This window comes from Phalacrocorax aristotelis, chromosome 3 (assembly GCF_949628215.1).
Source record: "Phalacrocorax aristotelis chromosome 3, bGulAri2.1, whole genome shotgun sequence".
NCBI classification, from domain to species: domain Eukaryota; kingdom Metazoa; phylum Chordata; class Aves; order Suliformes; family Phalacrocoracidae; genus Phalacrocorax; species Phalacrocorax aristotelis.
In genome coordinates, this window is record NC_134278.1 from 12,710,266 (window position 1) to 12,732,704 (window position 22,439).

Below are 22,439 nucleotides of genomic sequence, written 5' to 3' on the forward strand. Positions count from 1 at the left end.
TTCTGCAGTTCTTAATGTCTTATATCTCATTTCTGGTTTCCATCATCAGCAAAACAGGAACTTGTCGTAATTCTGATACAGTATTTTCAGCAAGTCATCCATTAAAGCAGTCATCCCAGCTAGATTTTGAAAACAAACAAAAAACCTTCCAAAAACCGCTCTTGTCCCCCAGTTCAAAACAAAACCCTAAAACATAGAAAGTCACACACTGCGTGGAGGGATCATAAAAATTCACCCAAAGTGCGTTCTCATACACTGGGAGGGAACAAAAGTGAGGCCATTCACATCATGTTGGCATTTTTATTACTGAAAATTCAAACTATCAATTCCAACTTTCGGTATTCAAAGTCAGCAGCAAGGAAAAAAAAAATCATACATAACCAATAACGGTGTTTTTCCACAAAAAATGGCCTGATCTCTCCACTACTGACCACTGCATAAGGAATCTCTCCATTTACAGTACCCAGGTGACTGCTACTCTCATACTCCTTAGCAACTCTATTCTTCTAGCTACCCTCTCACAGTGGCTGGGTGGTTAGAAGTCTCCGGAAGAGAGACTGACCATCTTTAAAACAAAGTACATTTCCAGTATTCTGGTATTTTTTTTTTTTTTTTTGCTCATTTTCACAATACATTTCTCATTTGGAAAAACAACTATAAAGAGACTTTCTCCATCTGCCCACAGAGGAAAATCAGAAATGACTGTATTACCTATAGACCATCTATTTCTTCCTTAAATACATCTGGAATTTAGCTTCCTAACTTTCAAAGCCTTGGCCTTCAGGAAGAAAGACCGACATTTTCATTAAGGCATGAAAGTTCCAAATTTCTATTTGTAAGAGCAGCCATCCTTCTGGTTGGTCCACAGAAAAAGTTATGAACGCTTAAATGCAGGCAAGGAGGCATTTTTCCCATAAGCTGTTGAAGATAACTTTTTTATGTATGATCAGAGATTGCTTCTATATTAGAGATGTAGGAAGAACACCTTCAAAAAAATGCAACTGTATTCAAGTTCCCCCTTTGAAAGCAAACATTTACATTATATTATTCAAAGAATCTGCAATATCATAATTAGATTGATTTTCTGTAACTTCATTCTGTTATAAATAGAAATGTTAGATGGGATTTCATATGTTCTTAAAAAAAAAAATACCCCAAACTACAGATATTTGACTTAAACAGCCATCAAATTTCCTTAAATATTAGATATGACAACTACAAAACCCAAATGTCCTTACGTGGCTTATTCCATTCTTTGGAAGATGCACACACTCAAAGAACAGTATATTATAGGGCATGGCAGATCTAAAATTAGCTACCCTGCAAGGTACATCTGCTGTGTGTCTCTATCTGGTCCTTCAGAGATAATCAACACAACCAGCAGCCCAGGATTTGAAGACGCATTTTAAAACTAGCAAAATTAAGTTAGGGGAGCAGAATGGAAAATTTCAGATGGAAAGAGCTGTATCACTTTGTCTTATTAAGAATATCCTACAGCAGTGCAGGCACTATTTTAATAAGTCTGTTTTTATAAGCAGAAGGACTAATAGCTGTACACAAAATCCTCATAATTGGTTGGAAAAACCCCTTTTTATTTCGTAAATAAACCTCCTTGCTCCCTTGTGTACTACAGCCTGATGATTATGTAGCAAGTTGAGTGTGATCAAGTCCAGAATAACTGGCACTTGCCTATAATCAGCTATTTGGTACTCGCACTAAACATTTTAGTTTCAAACTGTAGCTCCAGTATTGCAGTATTTCACAGCACTCCGTATTCATCAAACTGTGCCACCTAAAATTGATAGAGCACACTGCAGAAACTTTGAGAAATAACTCTAAGAGCTGAGGGTTCAGAGTTGTTATTGTAATCTATTTTATGGAGAACCTAACTGATTTTGATTCTTCCTTTTAGTCTTTCAGACAGGGGGAGGGGACTGTCTGTCCCTGCGTAAGTCAGAACAGCATTTTTGGCTTCCTGCGTGGGACCAGAACCTGAGCTACCAAATGGTTGCTCTGGACTTTGGGAACAATTAACTTCCCCTGCAGAGGATGGTTTTGAAGAAACTTGCAATGAGAAACTATTACCAGCTTGTTTTGAATTGGTCTTTTTCTTCGTCTCTTTAATTATAAGGGCTGAGTCACTGTTTGTTTTTTTTCTAGTAACAATGTTACTGCTTTTCTTTGTAAAAGCTTTTTTAAACTGACCAGGGTTCAGCTGCCTTTTCTGCCACTCATAAATCAGATTTTTATTCGTGTTCCCATCATCACTGTCTTCACTAGACGAACATCTGTTCTGACACACGCTCTTTTTACAAGAAGTCTTCCAAGTAGTTTGTGTACGAGCTTTTCTAATGTGACAGCCAGTTACCACATCTGCTGGCTTTTGAGACACTGGAAGCACTTCGCACCCAGGATGCAGTGCCCCTGTTGTTTGCCCACTGAGGGCTACAGATGTTGAACTGCTTATATTGTGGTCTTTGTGCATCATTTCAGCCAGGTTGTCAGCTTTTTTATACTGACCTTGATAAATGCATATGCTGGATTCCCTTGCATAGTTTTCTGATAGCACATTTTTACTTTCCTGCACTATTTTATTTAACTGACATAAGGAAGAGACATAATCTTTATCAGGATTCAATGTTTCTTTTGTTTGTTTAAAACATTTCAAAGACTCCAGTTGCATTACATCTTTAGGCTTTGATGGAATGGAAGTCTTCTTAAGTATTTGCTCACTTAAAGACCACTTCTGAAGTTGTTCCATATCACCGTCTGAAACCAGACCATCTGCGCTATCAGAACGATGCTGATCAGACTGTAGATCGTCAGAATACTCTGAGCTTTTTCTTCCTGTTTCATGACCCGGTGGATGCGAGTGTTTTATGGCTGTAGTTAAGTCAGCTGCTGGATCATGGATATCACCCCCACGGGCTGGTGAAGTGCTGAAGAAGGCTCCTCCCCAGTCAGTACTGCTCAGTTGTAGACCAGCTGTTACAGAGGAAGAGGATGACGTCCCTGCATTTTCAGTAAATTGTGCTGGCAATACAGATGAGTCAGCCAGCGTACTCTGTAAGAGCAAGTAAGGTGATGCAGTCAGAGTAAGAGCAGCTGCTGATGCTGGCATTTGAACAGTTGTTATGCAGGACGCTGCAGCTAACACTAGGTCTTTTGATTCAGTGCTTCTCTGGTGTATCTGATCTTCTGGGGGAGTTTTTATATCTGATGTAGAGTACTGCACAGGAAAAATTCCACATCTAGATTTTAAATTCATTTGAGACAGAAGATCGCTAACTTCATCATAAACATTTGGCAATTCCTTTTCTTTTGGTCTGTCTTTCCTGTCTGAAAAAATAAAAAGGGAATGTCAAAATGGCATATTAACCACAGTTCAGATTTCCTAGTGCTGAAGTATAAAATGGTAAGACAAAAGCACAGTCCTTTCAAGATATCATGCCCTGATCTTGACAAAACATGATATTGCTCAATAGTGAGAGAAGCATTTGTTGCTTTTGCTTCTTATATTCTGGCAAGACCCATAAGTTCATAAGGAATAAGCTTTTGGCCTTACTTTTCTGTTTCTTCTTCAGAAATTCTGACTTTCCTACTTGATAAAGGGCAACAACATCAGGATAAGCAGCCTGAAACAAAGACTCCTCTTCTACTGTGACTACAAACAACTCTGCAGGCTCATCTTCTGCATCAACATAATGTTCTAAAAAATTAATGAACGTACATTAGACATGTATATACATGCATATCAAAGTAGGAATAAGAAAAACAAAACGAAAAGATCTATTTGAGTACAAAGAGTAAGAAGGTCAATCGTACAATGTTTGAGATTTAGCTACAAGTCAAGTCTTTTTCTTTCTGTCAGTCTCCTGGCACAAAACAGGCACACTAAAGGTAGAAGTCTGTCAGCACAGAAAAATTTCTAGCTAGTAACAGTCACAGCTTTGGGTACACAGTGAAATAAGATATGAAATTCAGAGTCCAGCCCTTATTAACATGTACCAGAAAAAGTACCTGAGGACTGAGTCCCTTGATTTCCAGGTTATGGGGTGGCTGTTTTGGTTTTTTTTTTTTTTTTTAAAAAAAAACCCAAAAAAACCCAAAACCCAAAACCAAAACACCTTTGCTTTTACTTTCAGGGTATGTGAAATTTGATGCACATTTTCTATTGTTTCCACAGAACTGTTTCAAATCTCACCCACATTTCACTGCCTCAATGTTGTCAAACTCTTTTGCACTTTACGCATGCTTTTCTTTTTCTATGAACTGTTTTGTTCCATAACATACATAGAAACCAGACCAACCTGGTTTTTGCCACTCAATCTCAAAACAAGGAATTCCATTTTTAACACGTGTTTTGATTATCCTGTAAGGACAAAAAAGAAGCCCATTAAATGATTTTGTTTAAACAGGAAATTAAAAAATCCAAATTAAGTAAAAATATTTCAATACTCTAATTTCTAACGATTCAGAGAAAAAAATATTCTTGTAATGGTGAAATTAATACACCTTTTAAAAATACACTACTTCTCTGTATCAGTTATACAGTAAAATTTTGGATTTAGATTTGAGTACTGAAACAATTTTTTAAATGATACAGCTCAGAGGAGCATAACAAGAAACCAAAAAGCTATTCTGTAACAGACAACTGTAACGCAGACCCCTAGAGACATAGTTAGTTGATATCTTCAACTAACGCTACAGAGAAGGCTGCTGCCATAGACGATTTACTGAATGACCAGGCAGGGTCATTTATATCTTTTGCATGACAGCATGAAGGAAGATAAACCATGAACTGAGCAGGGACAGTCAGTCTTCATGAGATTTTTCTTAAAACATTATCTACACCCCAGTTTAATAGATTCCCACACGTGAAGAGGCTCCTGATGAATCATTACTGCATTTTTAAGCACTTCTGAGCAAAAGAAGTCTTCTAGAGCATGAATGATCTGTCTTTTGAACTCTTGAAACACTAGGAAGTGTTATAAACAGCGGATGGAAATTAATTCATTCATCAAGGTAAATGCTGGTAATTTATCTACCCAATGAATTTAAAAAGCAGCCCCCAGCCAGTCTCTCCACTCTTTTGAATGATAACACTGAACAGAACAGCTTCTTTGCAAGTAATAATGTAACAGACTATGACACATCAACCCAGAAGAGATACTGTCACATTCCTACTAACTGTCCTTCTGTCCCCCAAAATTAAGGTCTATAGAAATCTTGAATGACATCAAGGAACATGGAAAAACTACTGACCTTCCTGTAATACAAGAATTTCAGGGGGAGAATTTTGATTCCATTTGGGAAATTACATGGTCAGACAGTAAAGTTAAAATAAGTAACAATTCCCACACGGAGTGAAATTAAGTTCAGATTTGTCAACAGACACTGTAGATTCTAGAAGTTTACCTAAGCCTATGAGAAGATTAGATAATTTAAAAAATACATTGAAAGCTGATAGAATAAGAAAATCCCTGAGTAACAGACACCTGGGGGGTGGGAAAATATTCTAGGGGAAAGCAGTTACATGCTTATCTCCGCTCCCCCCTGCCCCCCATATCCATTTTCAGTATCAGGATGCTTAGACAATTTTATATTCCTAAACACAGCAGTCCTGAATGAAGATGTTTTCAGAAGTAGCAGAACAGAACCGTAAGCCAGTCATTTCATCAGACACACAGTACGGCAGTCCATAGGTCAGATAAGAAATCAGAGGCTGTGACTGAATCTGCAGATGCTCATTTCTAAGTCTAGGCTTTTATATTGAATCACAGAAGTCAATCGAACTTCTGCTAAGAACCTGAGCAGAGGATCAAACCCGCAATGCTATATCTCATGTGCAGATGTAAGGAAACACAACAGAAATTAAGCATAGGAAAAAGCAGTCATTGTCAGAATGAAGAACTGCTGTATGTATTACTCTGTGGAGCAGTAGTACAAGAATTGGTGTAATGATCTAAATTTTTACCTCTATTCAAAATAAGCACAAGGCTTGAAACAGAGATGGAAGAAAACCATTATATTTCCGTAAACAAGGAAAAAACCATGTGATTTTCCTCGAGCAGCAGAAGCAAACATATTAAGTTCAAGAAATCAAGCTACATTACCGTGTTGCCTGCAGCTGTTTTGCATCAATGTATCCAGATTTTCTCTGGACCATATCATAATGTGTCAATAGTGCTAATAGTTTCTTACAAGCATAATGTTTGGTCCATTCCATCTTCTCGGAAGCAAATATCTGTTAGTATATAAAAGAAAAAGTCTTAAATTTTAAAACTTTCTTATTCTGTTAGACATCATGCATAGGCAGCTATGTACCGGGAACACAGGACTAAATAGTTAAAATATCTAGAACACTTTTACACATTAGTGTCATATCTAATGATATCTCACTGCCAGGGGAGGGAACAGTCATCTGTAACAGGGCAGATTCATCAGCCGTCAATAACAAGCCAAGGGAACAGTTGTAGTGCCAGCAGCAGGAATAAGACAGCTGCTGAACACCTGATCAGATTCCGATCAGCTAGGCAAGGACCTGTGAAAATTATGGAACTTGCACGTGAGAGAAGGGTGAACACGGATTTTCATTAAAGCTACACAGCGCAACAGCAGTCTATTTTGCTATACATAATTCTCACACTGTCATCGATCCTGGAAAATGAAACATTGTAAAAAGATTCACTTCCACAAATAAAAAAAATTGTTAGAAAACAATGCTAACATGCATATATTAACGCCTCTCCCCACACAAAAGGAAACCTCACAGGATATTTACCCTTTCTTCTATGGGCAGAGGAATAAGCTAGACCACTTTTGAGCTTTGTGCTTTGAATTAAAGGGCCTCTGAACTTGAAAGCTGGTAATGTTGTCCTAAATACAAGCCTGCTGTCTGTTTTTGGGAAAACATGCAACATTCAGAGTAAAAGCCACTTCTGCTTGTTATACACAGAAGCTTATTATCTCAATGATACCAAAGTAATAATTGAAAATAAAGTTTAACATTAAAAAAAAGTCCACACTCATGACCTGCTGTAATACCCAAAGTTACCATATATGCACTGTATCCGTATGACAATGGAACAAGTACGAGTAAACACAAGAGCTGTACCTGTCAATACCCTTATGAAAGCTGGATGAAAACAGAAAAGATAACATTCCTGAAGTATATATTATGCTGTATAACCATGTACTACTTTATACACTGTATAAATAATGCAGCGCTCAGACACCCAATCCAGTCATACTGGGCAGTGAGACCAAAACAATGGCAGGTGACCTTTTTTCTGAGTTCTCTTTCTTCCCTTTTCTACATACCTGTTTACATCAACTGATTTTTTTCCAGTCTTCTATTTTAGACTTTCAAAAAAAATGAGGTATATTAAGAAGTTGTAGCAAGATACTTTAATTCTTATTTCCAGTAAAATTACCAATGAAGATCAAGATTATCACAGATGCTTTCCTTACTAATAAAAAACTACAGAGCTGAATAACCAGTATTTTGTCATATACCTGAAAGGACAATAAATTTGGCCTTTGGCATTCTTTTATCTTGATCAATTTATTCTTGTTTACAAGAAATTCTTGGATAACCTTGAGATAAAACAAAAAAGAGTTTTAGAGAGGGCATAAAACTGACATTTCAATTATTTGATTAGAAAAATTAATCTTTAATTAAATAGGCTTGTTTATTACCTCAGAGAATGGAAAGCCCTCACAACTGTTAGCTTTTCTGCAGATAAAACAAATGCGTTAGGAACTGAATACAAATGGGAAAAATGCAGAATTTAAATGCTCATCCTGCACGTAAACGCAGGAGAAAGCAGTTAGATTTTCAAGACATTCCTACTTTCTGATACTGTCCTCCACTGCACTTGCTTGTTTCTTTCGCTCCAAGTGATGCCATTCACAAGGGCAGCCGTGTTTGGAGTCATTGGGTTTGCAGTATCTAGTGCTTTCACAGAATTTACATCCACTGTGCTCATGTTCCTTGTAAGATCCTATAGAAGCAGATGCACAAAGCATGAATAAAAAAAAAAAAAAAAAGAGGTTTCCAAAATCTCTAAATATACAAAGCTAAGAGTACAAATACAAAGCTCAGAACACATATGAGCCTGCCATGAATAGTGGCTGTAAGCAGATCTGAGCACATTAGCTGTATTTATGTATCTACAGTAAAAACTGACAAACACAAGAAAGCTTTTCAAAGACTTTTTACCCAACAGTTTCAGACTTCATGCTGAAAACTATTACCCAAAAACTACAGAAGTAGTCGATGACAAGCTGGCAAATGTATGTAAGTAATATATTTGAAACAAGCTTTTCCTTTGCCAGGTGAGAGGTTTTAACAAATTCACTGTTCAAAGACACTACCAAATGAGGTTCCTTAAGATTAATTTCTTTTTTAAGAAAACACTGCAGCAAAACCCAGCAGTGCCAATGGATTTAGTCCTCTTGATGAAAGACTACTTCAGGCAACTAAACAAACAGCTGCTTGACAGTACAGCATACTTCCTTTACTGATAACGTTAAAAAGGCAAATATCCGGGATCACACAACAGCATTGTGATAACATTCCATCCGCTGCCAAACAGCTTCACATTTGAGGAAAGGTAGTCCCCAGCCTTAAAAATATTTATATAAAAGATACACATACACAATACTGAAAATGTGAAGATAGCCCACAAACTGAATGACTAGAAAAGCAGTTTTTAATGCCATTCATAAAAAACTCCAAAACCCAACCAAAGAAACAAAACAACTCCACCCCCCACCCAGAACAAAAAGTAAACAATTAGACTAAAAATAAAGTTCAGTGCTTTTCACACTGACCTGGATGATGGCACTCAGAACAGTGAATTACCCTTTTAACAACCAAAGGTGGATTATTATCATACTGAAATTGTTCTTTCCATTGCTCAAACCTAAAAGGATGATATGAAAAGGATTAAGAAATACTTTTAACTTTCATATTTAAAATAAAACACTGAAAAATACTCCCCTTATACTTCTCAATCATCTACCTGAGAAACAGAGTTTCCTAATTTATGAAATAGATTTTCTTAAAGTACATTATATGATTGTTGGATTTCTAGTATTGACACACACATTATGGTAACAAGCAAAAAGCATTTGGTATCTCATGTCCTGATCCCCAGCCCAACTAAAAATCAGCAGAAGTCTCATCAGTCCCTATGACTTCCTTTCCAATATATCAACATAGATCTGCTAGCTCAAGAACCGGGAGGCAGCTAATGTTTAAAACAGTTAAGAAGCTTGCCTAGCAAAACACAGAATTCATTTAGCAAATATAAAGTAAGTAATGTGGCAATCTCTGCCCCCAGGTATTACAAATATTGCCTTGGAACTGAAGTACATACCACAAAGTCTGTGAATAAAATCAAACTACTTCAGCATGCAACATACGTTTTCGCTTTACCTTTGCAATAAGTTTTGACCTCTGAGAGCCTCAATTAACTTTAAAGCTTGTTCCTTCCCAACTCCTGGAATGCCCTATAAAGACAGAAATATGAAACATTATTTAATAACAAAGTATTCAGATTGTCATAAAGACTGCCTTCATAACATTATGTAGAGAAATGACAAAAATTATCCCAGATATTGAGAATAAATTGAGAAAAATAATTTTTTACCAAGGTCTAAAGTCCGAGAGGGTGACAGGTTACAGCTGTACTACCAGTGTAACACACAAGCTGCATAAAATGTTCTTATGCTCAATAGCAGCTCAAATAAAACAAGGTGGAGAAAGAAGGTAGTAGAAAACAACAGGAAAAGAGGGTTTGTTTAGTTTGTTTTCCTTCTTGCTGTCTGTAACAGGATGACAATGTAAAATACTGGTAACACTCCTGCCAGCTAACTGCCAGAGAGCTGAAACTTTTTAGAATTGTCTTGGAAAGAGTAGATGAAAACAGATCTTTTGGATTTCAAAGTCAACAGGCTGGACCTTAGGACACAGAAAAAACCCTGCAAAAAGCTTTCATTCACAGGGAAGAGATGCTTTATGGCAACAGAAACAAACTTTTAACACTTGAAGACCTCAAGCACTTAGGTGAAATCAATTCTGAGAGGTGACAAAAAAGTGCAAGAGCATTTTCTGAAAAATAATTAAAAACCCCAATAAAACCACAAACCCAAAGAATTTCTCCCTCCCTTTCAATAATTGCTTGCTTGATTTTGATATTTACTCTGTTATTACATCCTTAGTATGCATGTCCTTTACAGGAAAAGGGACAACCACTATGGATAATAGATAGGAATGGCAAATATTTTCTGGAACCTAGCTCATGGACTGAAATCCAGAACTTGGCAGTAACCACTAGACATACTGAAGAGTGAAATGATTTAAAACGTACATAGTGCTTTTCCAGTTCCTCTTACAATCCTTACTCTATTTTGCCAGTGATCAGTACAGTTGAATATAAAGACTGAACTGAGTGTGCTTTCTACAGCGTTATTACAGTTAAATCTATAGCTCATTTTTATTCAGCTGTAATGGCTGAACTGAATATATGCAACCATATGAAATAAACGTACATTCAAAACCAATCAGAAGTTCTCACTGGACTGCAGCCAGACACTCGGGCAGAGAGTCAGATATTCAGCTTCTGCAAGGAAGGCATCGTTTTGATACATATTCAACAAAGTGAGTGTAATTATAAAGTGGTAGTCTCATTTATCTGTTCCGCCAATCCCCATTCCCAATGCACTCCTGTAATTCAGCTTTCCATAGAAGTTTCTATCTTCATCCACTTTGCTGGGCAGCAGTAATTCAAAAGAATTATCTGGCATTACGTAATTGTGTCACTTAGTAATATGCAAGAACCCTTCATCCCAGGAGCTGCTAGTTCCATTACAATAACCACTAATTACCCACTACTTTTTTCTAATCTCTCTTTAAACATTTTGTAATAATAATATCCCCCCCAACTATTTAAAGTTTCCTATAACAGAACCAAGTTTTTCAGAAAAAAAAATAGAGCTACCTGCTCTTTCGCCAGTATCAGTTGTTTAAAAGGACAGTTTTATCAAATAGGAAAACAATGATTTAAGAATAACTAGATATCCACTGCAAGCCTGAATGGGAGCAATCATTGCCTGAAGTCACTGTGTGATGAACTGTATGGAAAACAAGTATCATCCCACTTCTTTCCTATTTCAAAATAGCCATTATAACAGCTTCTGTTCAAAGTCCCCCAAAAATTCAAGAGCTTATGAGGGGTGTGTGGAGAGGTAAAGTAGTAATGAGCAAGATCCCTCTCATTTAATTTATTAGGCAAACTTTCAAACAGGTGACTTCTACTTCTTCATAGGGCATATATTTACAAATGATAGAACTAAAAGGGGAGATATCCAAACTGCATCCAGAACTGGTGTTACTACTAACTATTCCAAACCGCATAGACAAAGCTGTTTTCTCTCATTTTCCACAGCTACTCTGCCAGGGATGTACTTTTAATGCAAATGGGTTCAAAGTATCCTGGCAAAAAACTGAGTTCTCATGTTTGCTCCAAGTATTCAACATCTAAACTTTTGTCTTCACCTCCATTATATAAAAGTCTGGAATAATACATAGCCATTTTGAAAGATTAATGTTCATGAACCATTTTGATTATCTTTAAGCCTTCGCAAATACAATTTACAGTAACTTACTATGTTTAAATTACTTCAATTACTAAGCATCGTCTTCAACTAGATCTCAATAATCATGCACTGTATACAGTTTTGTCAGCATGTACAGGTCTCCCTTGATACACTGTCTTGAAAAACAGTAAACTATAAGTACCTAATAAAAAATAATTATATTGCTTACCTTTGGAAGATAATCACAACCCAGAAGAACAGCTAGCCCAATCAAAGATTCTCTATCACAGCCAAGCTTCTCCTTAATAGAGGACATTGTATAACAGTCAAGAAGTGGATCCTGCAAAAGAAATTTATCACACATTTCATATCTCTAACATTAGAGAAGAAACTGCCCTAAGTCACATCCAGTTGTGATTGTGTACCCACCCCTATTCACCCACAGCTGCAGGAAATGGGTCTGTCCCATAAAAGATAGCAGCAAAAAACCCCTACAGCAGCAACTAAAATTTATAATGTAATGCATGAACACTGCACGAATAACTACAGTTATGGAATTTCAAGTTGTAAGTATGGGCATCAACTGTTGAAAGAAACTAAATAAGCCCAGGGATGTTTTTATTGTCTACTACCTGTAGAAAAGGTGTGGCAAAACTGACATTATCTAGTGCTAGTGGCTGTGTAATTCATCTCAAGAACTGCAGGTTTTTAAAATCCATGTAAACATTTTCATGGGCTACTTGAGTAAAAAAAGAAAAAATAATTAAAATGTTACTGAGACATGAACTAAAGGAACACCTGAAGCTCTGAAGGGTAGAGGGGCTCTAACACACCAACAGGAAATCAAGATTAACATGAATCAAAACATAGAACACTGGCGCTCCCCCCCCCCCAAAAAAAAAAACAACCCAACACTCCACACAAGCAAACAACCCCAAATAATCTTGTTTTCTGGAAAGTTTATATTACACATCACAGAACACTACAAACACAGACAACAACACCATAAGCATTCTTCAATTCAGTTGTTTTGCTCTCACGTCCAATACACGGATTACTGGTGAATCAAACAAATCATTCCTGTCTTAAAAGTACTATTTTAAACTAATACAACTACTAGAGAGCAAGTGCCATAACATCTAAGTAATTGTTTCAAGTTCCTTCTTTCTATTTACATTTTTTGGAAGAGTCTAAAGAGAGAGTGAGAACGGGATGAGGTACATTACCTTAGCTTTCATGGCAAAGTTCCTATAAACTGTTTGAGCTCCATATAAGAAGACATCTCCATCATTGGTAATGCAGCCATCAACATGTCCTTTGGCATTTAGGTAGGCACACATTGCCTCTGCTTCCCCAGCTGCTTGAACCCAAGGGACACCTAAACAATCCAGCAGATCAAGACACTAAAAGAAAGAATCCAAAGGGAAAGCGATTAAATACTGAATTAGATCCACTTATTAGCCATGTGTTTTCTCAGACACAAGCATATACAAAAACTGCTACTGCTGCACTGCCTATAGAACACTACATCAATACAAGCACTGCTTTAGGAGAAACATAGTTTATCATCACAGTCAAAAGAAATATCCAACTGAGAGTAAAGTATTAGTTACACAGCACGATTACTTGAACACAGCACGATTAATGGTTACTGCTTCACAAAATTGTTTACACTTTAAATAAATATTTAGGATGTTTTCAAAACAAGAGTAACAAAGGAATATTTACTTTTGTAAAGCAACACTGTTTACTCAAGCAGTAATACTGGGCTAGCACAGACACCTCTCAACAGACACCAGACTCCCTGAGAAAATCAAGCATAGAAGTATGGTACTGTTGGCCTAGTAAGGCTGGACCACAGTGTAAGACATACTGATATATACTCATTTATACTACTTACAAATTTCAGAAAAAAGTATTTACTTTAGAATTTAAGAAAACATGAATTGCTACATTCAATCTACTGAAGCCACGAGCATCTATATATTCTATATCATAAAATTCTAACTAGACAAAAATGGTTAAATATCTGCAACAATGAATAAGAAAATTACTGAATAGGTCTTTGCAACCAGAACTGCCTCAACCACCTACACCAAGAAGACTATACAATCTTCCTTTCAGCCTTATCCAGTACATTTCCAACAAGTGTATTCTCTTAGCTATTCAGCTAGTGTACCGAATCCTAGTTCTGGGTTACAAAACAGTTCTGTGTTCCCCTTCAAAAACACACTAGCTTGGCTTACGTAGGTACACAACATATTCCTGTTGTCATGTATACTCCAATCTAGGAAAAAAAAAAGTACGAATACTAACACTATTGAAGAACAAGGAAGCTGAATTTCTTTAATAAACACTCAGTGATGAGTGTCATTCACTACAGCATAACATGCACAGGAACACATCAAGTGAGAAAATTATTCTGACATTGTCCCCCTTCTACAATAACACTTAACAGATGCTGTAAGGCCCAATTTCAAAGTCATGTGTTCCCTCAAAGCTCAAAATACTGTTGAAATTTGTTGTGCAGAAAACTATTAATTCTTTTAAGTTCTTGTATTTAATTTGGTTAAGATTTCTTCCCATCACATTACAAATACTGAAACACAGCTCTCAACTACTCACCTCTTTTAAAATTGCTTTAAATAAAGATCTCCCTGTTTTTGCAGTTCCAACTTTCATTGAAGATCCATAGCGCATCTCATTCCTCTTACTCATGGTGTCTGCCTTCAACTTGGGGGCCTCTCCTTCCATGACAAACACTAGTTTAATTCCCATTGATGTTAAGAAGGCGAACCGAAAAAACAGGTTTCTGCAATAAAGCAAGGTGTTCCACAAGCTGTACAATTAGCAAAGCTGGATTTCTTCAGATGTTTTCCTTATATCCCTCAGCCTACTTCAGGAACAATCTTACCTTTCTCTCCACCCTTTATGATTCCCTCACCCCCAAGCTAACAAACCTTTTATCTATATCCCTGCCTTCGTTTGAAGTTGTTTTACTATGAACTTGTTACAGCTTTACAAAATTTCCAAGAAAACACCACATAAGGACAAGAAAGATCTTTTCTGGGTGTGAAGATGTAAGCAAATTTAAAAGGCTTAATAAAAAAAAAATTTAATATCCAAAGTCTGCTTCCACACATATCCACATTGATTCTTTTATATAAAATTTTAATCCCAAATCTATCAATACGGTTACATCAGATTCTGAAGTGACCGAATGCTGTGGTAGTAGACAGACTCAGATACCACTAATGTGCCAATTTATTTCATATGCAAACCAGCATCACTGAAGGGTGGAATTTTGCAAGCAAGCAATAATTATTTGGTCTCTAACAGTAAAATTGAGAGTAGTAGTATCAGACAGCATATCCTTTTTCCAGTAATTCCTGGAGCAATCTTTCAAAAAGAGTAGACCAAACATTTCTATATCTTCGACTGACGTGGAAAGACCATTACTCTAGATATAATTTTGGATATTTACTACTGGTAAAAGAAGATAAGCTGATCTTTTGAGATCTAGTTCTATTTTCACAAACAATATAAAAATCAATCGTGCAATAAGTTTCTCTAAAATACTTAGCAAAACAATTTAATTTTGAACTGCCTGAAAACATTTCTTTTTTTGGTAGGAATCTGTTCATCCCTTTGTCTTGCTTTGGGAAGACAGCATGAGAGAACTGGACTGATGCTTCCATTCCACTGCACACAGAACATCCTATCAGAGGGAAGTAATGACTTCTGTTATGCTTCAAGTTTTAGTTAATTAACCATTTTGGGTCATGACCGTAACATATTAAGAAATTATTCTCAGAAGATGATGATATTTTGTATCAGCTGAATTCAACAGAAGCAATACGAACATCTAGCAGCAGCTAGTAAGGCAGTACTCTTGAGCTAACTAATAACAGGTCATTTATAAAAATCTGTATATATTTTCATTTTTGTCAGCATCATTTGCAGAAGGCAGTGCTTTGAAGTTAGAGCTGCTTATGCTTGCTCATCCCTGAAGGATGCGTTTCATTTAAATTAAAAATATGCATATTCTTCAAGGTTTTTCATAAGCCTGAAGAATGATTTAAACATACTTAATTCAACATGGAGTCTAACAAATTTTAATTTATAAACCAGATGAGGCTAGAGCGTGCATGACTCTCAGTATGCTCTTAATTTACTAGCGTACAAACTGCTGTGATAAACAGCTGAAACTCCCATACCACCTTCCATCATACAGCCTCAGAAATATATAGGAATTAGGACACCGATCTGTGTTCCTTGATAATCTACATCACGCAGTGCAATACCACAGTAAGACAAACATGGTTCTGCTTACATCCATCTCATCCTTATCTACTGTTGATGCCTCAAGAGAAGGTAGGCTGGGTCCAAGAACTTCTGTTTGCACACAAGCATTAAGTTGAATTCAGCCAATATGTTGGAGCCTCCACTTCAAACCCTTTACATATATAGCACCAGCTTGTACAATACAGTCTTATAAGTTTCAGAGGTAGCCTTAAATTTGGAATAAGTACCATACCTAAATTATACAGCTCCAAGACTTTTGACTACAATAATTTATATGAATACCATACCTCAGATGTGGCTTGGTAACTACTCCAATCATCTTTTTAACAGTCTGTGCTTCACAAACCCACAGACTTAAATCAACAGCAAGCGTTTTTCCTTTGAGACTGCTCAAGTTGACAGGTTGTCTCACGGGCTCAAGGATTTGCCACAGATTAGTCACCCCCATTGTTCCAGCTTCTTTGTTGTCAGCATGAAGGTTTTAGCTGTGAAAACCAAGCAGAATAAAATACTTTCAGAATATAACATGAAGAATGACATATCATGAACGTGAGGTGTGGAAGATAAATATTTAGTCATTAATAGCTTTACTTTTATGAGCCAAGAACATCTGTAATTAAGCCTTCTAAGTGTGTAGCGACTCCTGTTCACAGACAGTTTATTACTAAATACCTTCTTTGGACTTCACATTTTCATTGACGATAGCTAAAACATAAATAAAACCAATCTTGGGGTGGGGGGGGGGGGAGGAAGAAAGAAAGAAAAAGCACTCATTTCTAAGTCAGAATCATAGAATGTCCTGAGTTGGAAGTGACCCACAAGGATCATCAAGTCCAACTCCTGCCCCTGCACAGGAAAACCCCAAATTCACTCCAAGTCTCTGATGGCATTGTCCAAGCGCTTCTTGAGTATTATCAGACTTGGTGCCGTGACTGCTTCCCTGGGGAGCCTGTTCCAGGGCTCCACCACCCTCTGAGGGAAGAGCCTTTTCCTAACATCCAACCCAAACCTCCCCTGGCACATCTTCCTGCCATTCCCTCAGGTCCTCGCATTGGTTGCCAGAGAGAAGAGATCAGCACCTGCCCCTCCTCCTCCCCTTGTGAGGAAGCTGCAGACCGCCATGAGGTCTGCCCTCAGTCTCCTCTTCTCCAGGCTCAATGAACCAAGTGACTTTAGCCACTCCTTGTACAGTTTCTCCTCTAAACCCTTTACCAACTTTGTGGCCCTCCTCTGGGCACTCTCTAGTAGCTTTATCTCCTTAATGTACTGTGGTGCCTGAAACTGCACAAAGCACTCGAGGTGAGGCCGCACCAGCGCAGAGCAGGGCGGGACAATCCCCTCCCTCAGCTGGCTGCAATGCAGGGCTTGATGCATCCCAGGGCATGGTTGGCCCATGTTCAACTTGCCATCGACCAGAACCCCCAGGTCCCTGTCCTCAGAGCTGCTCTCCAGCCTCTCGTTCCCCAGTCTGTATGTACATCCAGGGTTGCCCTGCCTGCCCCACATGCAAAATCTGGCACCTGCCTTCGGTAAACTTCGTATAGTTGGTGATTGCCCCGCTCTCCAGTAGGGCCGCCAGCCCGATGTAACCCCATTTACCATAACCCTTTGAGCCCAACCCATCAGCCAATTGCTCACCCACTGCATTACGTGTTTATCCAGCTGTGTGCTGGACATTTTGTGCAGGAGGATATTCTGAGAGACAGTATCAAAAGCTTTACTGAAATCCAAAAAGATCACATTGACTGGCTTCCCTTGGTCAAATAGGTAGGTAACATTTTCATAGAAGGAAATCAAATTTGTTAGGCAGCACTTTCCCCTCATGAACCTGTGCTGGCTGGGACCAATGAATGTGTTGTCTTTCAGGTGTTTTTCAATAACTCCCAGAATAATCTTCTCCATAATTTTGCCAGGCACAGAAGTGAGACTGACAAGCCTGTAGTTACCAGTGTCAACCCTGTTGCCCTTCTTGAAGACTGGGACAATGTTTGCCAGCTTCCAGTCAACTGAGAACTCTACAGGTTTCCCAAGGGCATTGAAAAATCATTGAGAGAGGTCTCACTATTACATCAGCCAGCTCTTTAAGTACCCTTGGATGAATCTCATCAGGCCCCATTGATTTATAGGGATCCAGATAGAGCAAAAAATCTCACACAAGCTCAGTGTTGATTGGGAGTTTATCATTCCCACAGTTATGGTTCTCTAGCCCAGGCTGGGAGGTCCCAGAGCCCATCATTGATGTTGAAGACTGAGGCAAAGAAAGCATCAAGTGTCTCTGCTTTGTCTGTTTCCCTCTTTGTGAGGCGACCGTGCTCATCAAGTAACGGCCCAATGGCTTTTGCCATTAACACATTTTAAAAAGCCCTTTTTATTGTCCCTCACAGTACTGACCAGCTTCAACTCCAGTTGGGCTTTGGCCACACATATTTCCTCCCTGCAGTGGTGAACAGCATCTCTGTAGTCCTCCCACGTCACCCGACCTTGCTTCCGCTGGCCATATTTCTTTTTTCACCTTATTTTTAGAAGATCCCTGCTCAGCCAAGCTGGCCTTCTGCCTCCCTGCTTGACTTCCTACATTTTTAAATTGCCTGCCCCTGTGCTCTTAGGAGGTGGTACTTAAAAAGCAACCAACACCGATGGCCCCCAGCACCTTCAAAAGCTTTTCCCCAGGGGACCTTACTAAGTGATTCCCCGAGCAACACGAAGTCTGCTCTCCTCATATCCAGAGGTGAGGTCTTCCTGGCAGTTTTCCTCCTGTTACCATAGATTTTAACTTGATTGCTTCATGGTTGCTGCAGCAAAGGCAGCCACCAATCACCACTTCACTCATGAGACCCTCTCTGTTAATAAGCAACACACCTTGGTTGGTTCCCTTAGTACTGGTACCAAGAAGTTATCATCCAGATGGTTTAGGAATCTTCTGGACCTGTTTGTACCAGCTGTGTGGTAGTCCCAGTTTATATCTGACAAGTTGAAGTCCCGCATAAGGACAAGGGCGGATGACTTAGAGGCATCCTTTAGTTCCTTAAAGAATAACTCATTAGTGTCATTGTCCTGTCTGGGTGGCCTATAGTAGACTCCCATGACAACATCCACTTTATTTGTCTGCCCCTTAATCCTTACACCCAGAAGCTCTCAACTGTGTCATCGCCAACTGCAAGCTCCACACATTCCAGATCCTCCACTACATACAATGCCACCCCCCCACCCCTTGCCTGCCCGCCTATCCCTCCTGAAGGGCGTGTAACCATCCACCATGGCACACCAGTCACAGGACTCATTCCACCAGGTTTTACTTATGCCAATGATGTTGTACCTCTGGGTCTAGGCCAAGGCTTCTAGCTCCTCATGCTGCGCATATTTGTGTAGAAACACGTCAAGTGCAGTTCACTGTGCCCATCACCACATGGAACAGTCTGAAGAATCTCAGTAGCATGCAGCTCCTTGAACTCTGGCATGCCATCATGTTGCTCGTCACTGACTAGCCTGGTATTGCCCCTTTCCCTCTTCCAATCTCATTTAAAGACATGCATATGCACACTCCGAGCTTTATTTAAGAACAAAGAAAAACCACACCTCTTGAGGGAGTTAATTCCTGATCGAAAGTGGTAGGACTCACATTGAAATGTTTCTGTTGAAACAGAAGTAGCTTAACGCTACTTGAGGAGTATTTACAATGATAACAAAACTTAAACTCTCCTTAATATTCCAGGATGAAATAAAAAGGGTCAATAGCCACAGATTCCGACTTGGGAAACTCAAGTTGGACTTCAGAAAAAAAAATGAGAAAGGGTACTGTGGCACTGGTTGCCCAGAGGTTGCAGAATCTCTCTTCTTGGAGATTTTCAACATATAGCCAGCACACTGTGTTACTGGTTTAATCCAATACTGGTGGAAGTCCCACTCTGAGCAGGGAATCAGCATTACCAACCTCCAGAGGTCCCTTCCAACAAATGTTTTGACCTTTATAACACTGCAATTCCATAAACATGCCAGTGGGTATGGTTTTACTATTTGTATTTGGCTACTGTGTGACTGGCACTACCTATCACGAACACCAGCTGAAAACATACACCTGTTAGGTGGGATATTTCTTTGTCTCTTATTTAACTTTAATTATATAGCTCTATTGTCCATGCTACCCCATTACTGGATTTAATTTTCTTCCTTTCCTTCTTTCCTTTTTCATTATTCATCTCATTTTCATACCTTACCACTTCTATACAAGGCTTCTAACACATACTCTGCTTTTACTCCCTCATAGTACCAATCTATTCCTGCACTGTCTTATTGCACATAGTTTGCCTCATGCTTATTTCTCTACTTCTCCCTCTTTTCCCTCAGTATAAGACGATAAAAAAGTCAGATAGAATCTGGAATCTCTTCTATTTCATTCTGAGGTTGAAACTACTGTATACTCAGATAAAATAAAACCCTCCTTTGAATAAATGACTAGGTGAGCTAGCTACCTGTGCTCTGAGATCAGCTTACACACACGAGGAGCTATGCCACCTCGCGGCTTCTAGTGAACATGGCCATGCTAAATTCAGCAATCTTCCACATTTAACACCATCGCAGCCTGTCAGAAGAACAAGCCTGTCGTTGTAGGGTGTGTTGTTTTATACTCTAGAACTGTTTCAAAGCAAGACAGCTAATCAATAATATATAATTTCTGCCACTGCAGGAATTCCAGGTCGTTTTTAAATCAAGTTCTCATGATAAGTTTTACTTTCAATAGAAATCACATTTCTCTAATGCATTTATTTAACTACTTTAATCACTCAACCTATTTTAATTGTATACATAGAGGTATAATGTATTGCTTTTGTTGTTGTTATACCTCAAGCACTTAAAATGAGTTAAAATATTAATAAAACATGCAAATACATCGCATAACTTATTGAAATCCAGGATGATCAATTTCTCTGATGCATAGGGGAGGCTAACACAAAGCATCTAAACCTTTCTCAGAAGACAAGTGTGATACACAGCTTCGGGGGGTGGTTAACCTAGCAAAAAAAAGGTAGATGTCTTTTTATGTGCTATCATTTGGTTCCTGCCAATCTACATCAATACTTTTTTTTTTAAAACCTGTGTTAGTTTGTTTCTAAATACTGTTACGGAATGTCAGATGATCATTAACAGGAAATAAAAATACATTACAAACATTTAAAGTTCCATAAGATTATAAATAAGTAGTATAAAAAATTGAAAACTACAAAAAAAGCCACTTTTTAATGAGATAACAAAGTATTGTTATTTGAGGACAGAAGCTTTCCTTACTGCCATTCAATATATATCTAAGGTTAAGTTATGAAAGCCAGTACAACCTACCAGTCTTTGCTTTTTTGAGCGTATTCTGTAAAATATTTAGATCTGGATCTTGTACACAAACAGATCTACTTTTAATAGGAGTGACCTGTCTATTGGGGAGCTTCGTTCATCACAAGCCTCCCATCTTAGGAAGATAGTAACTTCCAAAGAAGGGAGACTGAACCTGACTTTTTTCATATCCTTACAAATCACTAAAGACACCATGCTATTGTAAGATCACTGAGAGGAAATATAAACTGAAAACCCCCAAACAAAACTTTTTCATTGGGCCAGAACCTGTTACAGCTGTATAGCTTTTATGTTTTATAAATCATGTTTTAAGACTACATTCTACTCTACAAAGTTTTTTACACAGCCAGAAAAATAAGCCAGATATTTGAAAATAACTACAGGAGACATTTAGCACTCAAGTTTAGCTCTTACAGATATACTTTCACTCACAGCCAAGGTAACTTGCAAACACTGGCAAGCATGTGCTTTGCGTCTGACCCAGAGACCGTTTAAAAAAAAAATAGAAAGAAAGAGGACAGCCCATGACACGTTTCTAACAACTCCCCCCACCCCCCCGTCGATGCCCCAGCACCTGGCACAGCTGTCAGTAACCCGGGGCACCCGGAGCACAGCAGCAGCGTGCTCCAGCGCTTACACGTTCCTCCTCAATCCCCCATCGTTCCCCCCCCCACCCCCCGCCCCGAGATGAAAACAAAAGCGAGAAGTTAAACAGCAACACGCCCAGCGCCTCGAGTGCAAGCATTTAAAATTCCCGCCTTGATGGGAGCGAGAGGTAACAACGCACGACACGGCGGACGCAGACGCCTCCCTGACCCGCTGAAACACGAACAGCCTCCTCTACGAGAGCAGCGGGCCTTCCGCTCGGCTCCCGGCTTGGGGCCGGGTCCCGCTCCCGCACCGCTCCCGCCCGCGGACGGAGCCCTGAGGCGGGAACCGGTCTCCAGCCAGGCATTAGCAAAAACTTACATTCCGGTTTGAGCCCCGAAGGGCTCGGGGAGGCCCGAGGCCTCCGCAGCGGAAGGAAGGGAAGGGAAGGGAAGGAGAAAGAAAGAACGAACCCGGGAAGGGTCCCCCAGGGCCACCCGCAACGGTCACCGCCACCGCGGCACCTCTACCCTCTCGAAAATGGCGGGCGCCGGGAAACCTCCCCCTCGGGGCGGGGGGCGGGCCGGCAGCGCCTG

The 22,439-nt window shown here is 39.0% G+C and overlaps 1 protein-coding gene across 4 annotated transcripts; it reads right to left on the reverse strand.

Annotated features, from left to right (window-relative positions):
* Positions 1–286: 286 nt before the first annotated feature.
* On the reverse strand, positions 287–22,385 carry GEN1 (GEN1 Holliday junction 5' flap endonuclease). Of its 4 annotated transcripts, none has more exons than XM_075086756.1 (14): positions 22,043–22,385; positions 16,200–16,397; positions 14,233–14,419; positions 12,834–13,010; positions 11,837–11,947; positions 9,446–9,519; positions 8,839–8,930; positions 7,856–8,006; positions 7,702–7,738; positions 7,519–7,599; positions 6,117–6,247; positions 4,311–4,372; positions 3,566–3,709; positions 287–3,339 (listed from the first exon to the last, which is right to left on the reverse strand). In XM_075086756.1, the coding sequence occupies exons 2-14, from the start codon at positions 16,358–16,360 to the stop codon at positions 1,886–1,888; spliced, it is 2,862 nt and encodes a 953-aa protein (XP_074942857.1). In that variant the 5' UTR covers positions 16,361–16,397; positions 22,043–22,385; the 3' UTR covers positions 287–1,885. The 4 variants fall into 4 exon arrangements, with proteins under 4 accessions (XP_074942857.1, XP_074942859.1, XP_074942858.1 ...); XM_075086758.1 differs by having other exon boundaries at positions 22,225–22,300; XM_075086757.1 differs by lacking the exon at positions 22,043–22,385 and adding an exon at positions 21,688–21,730.
* Positions 22,386–22,439: the final 54 nt, after the last annotated feature.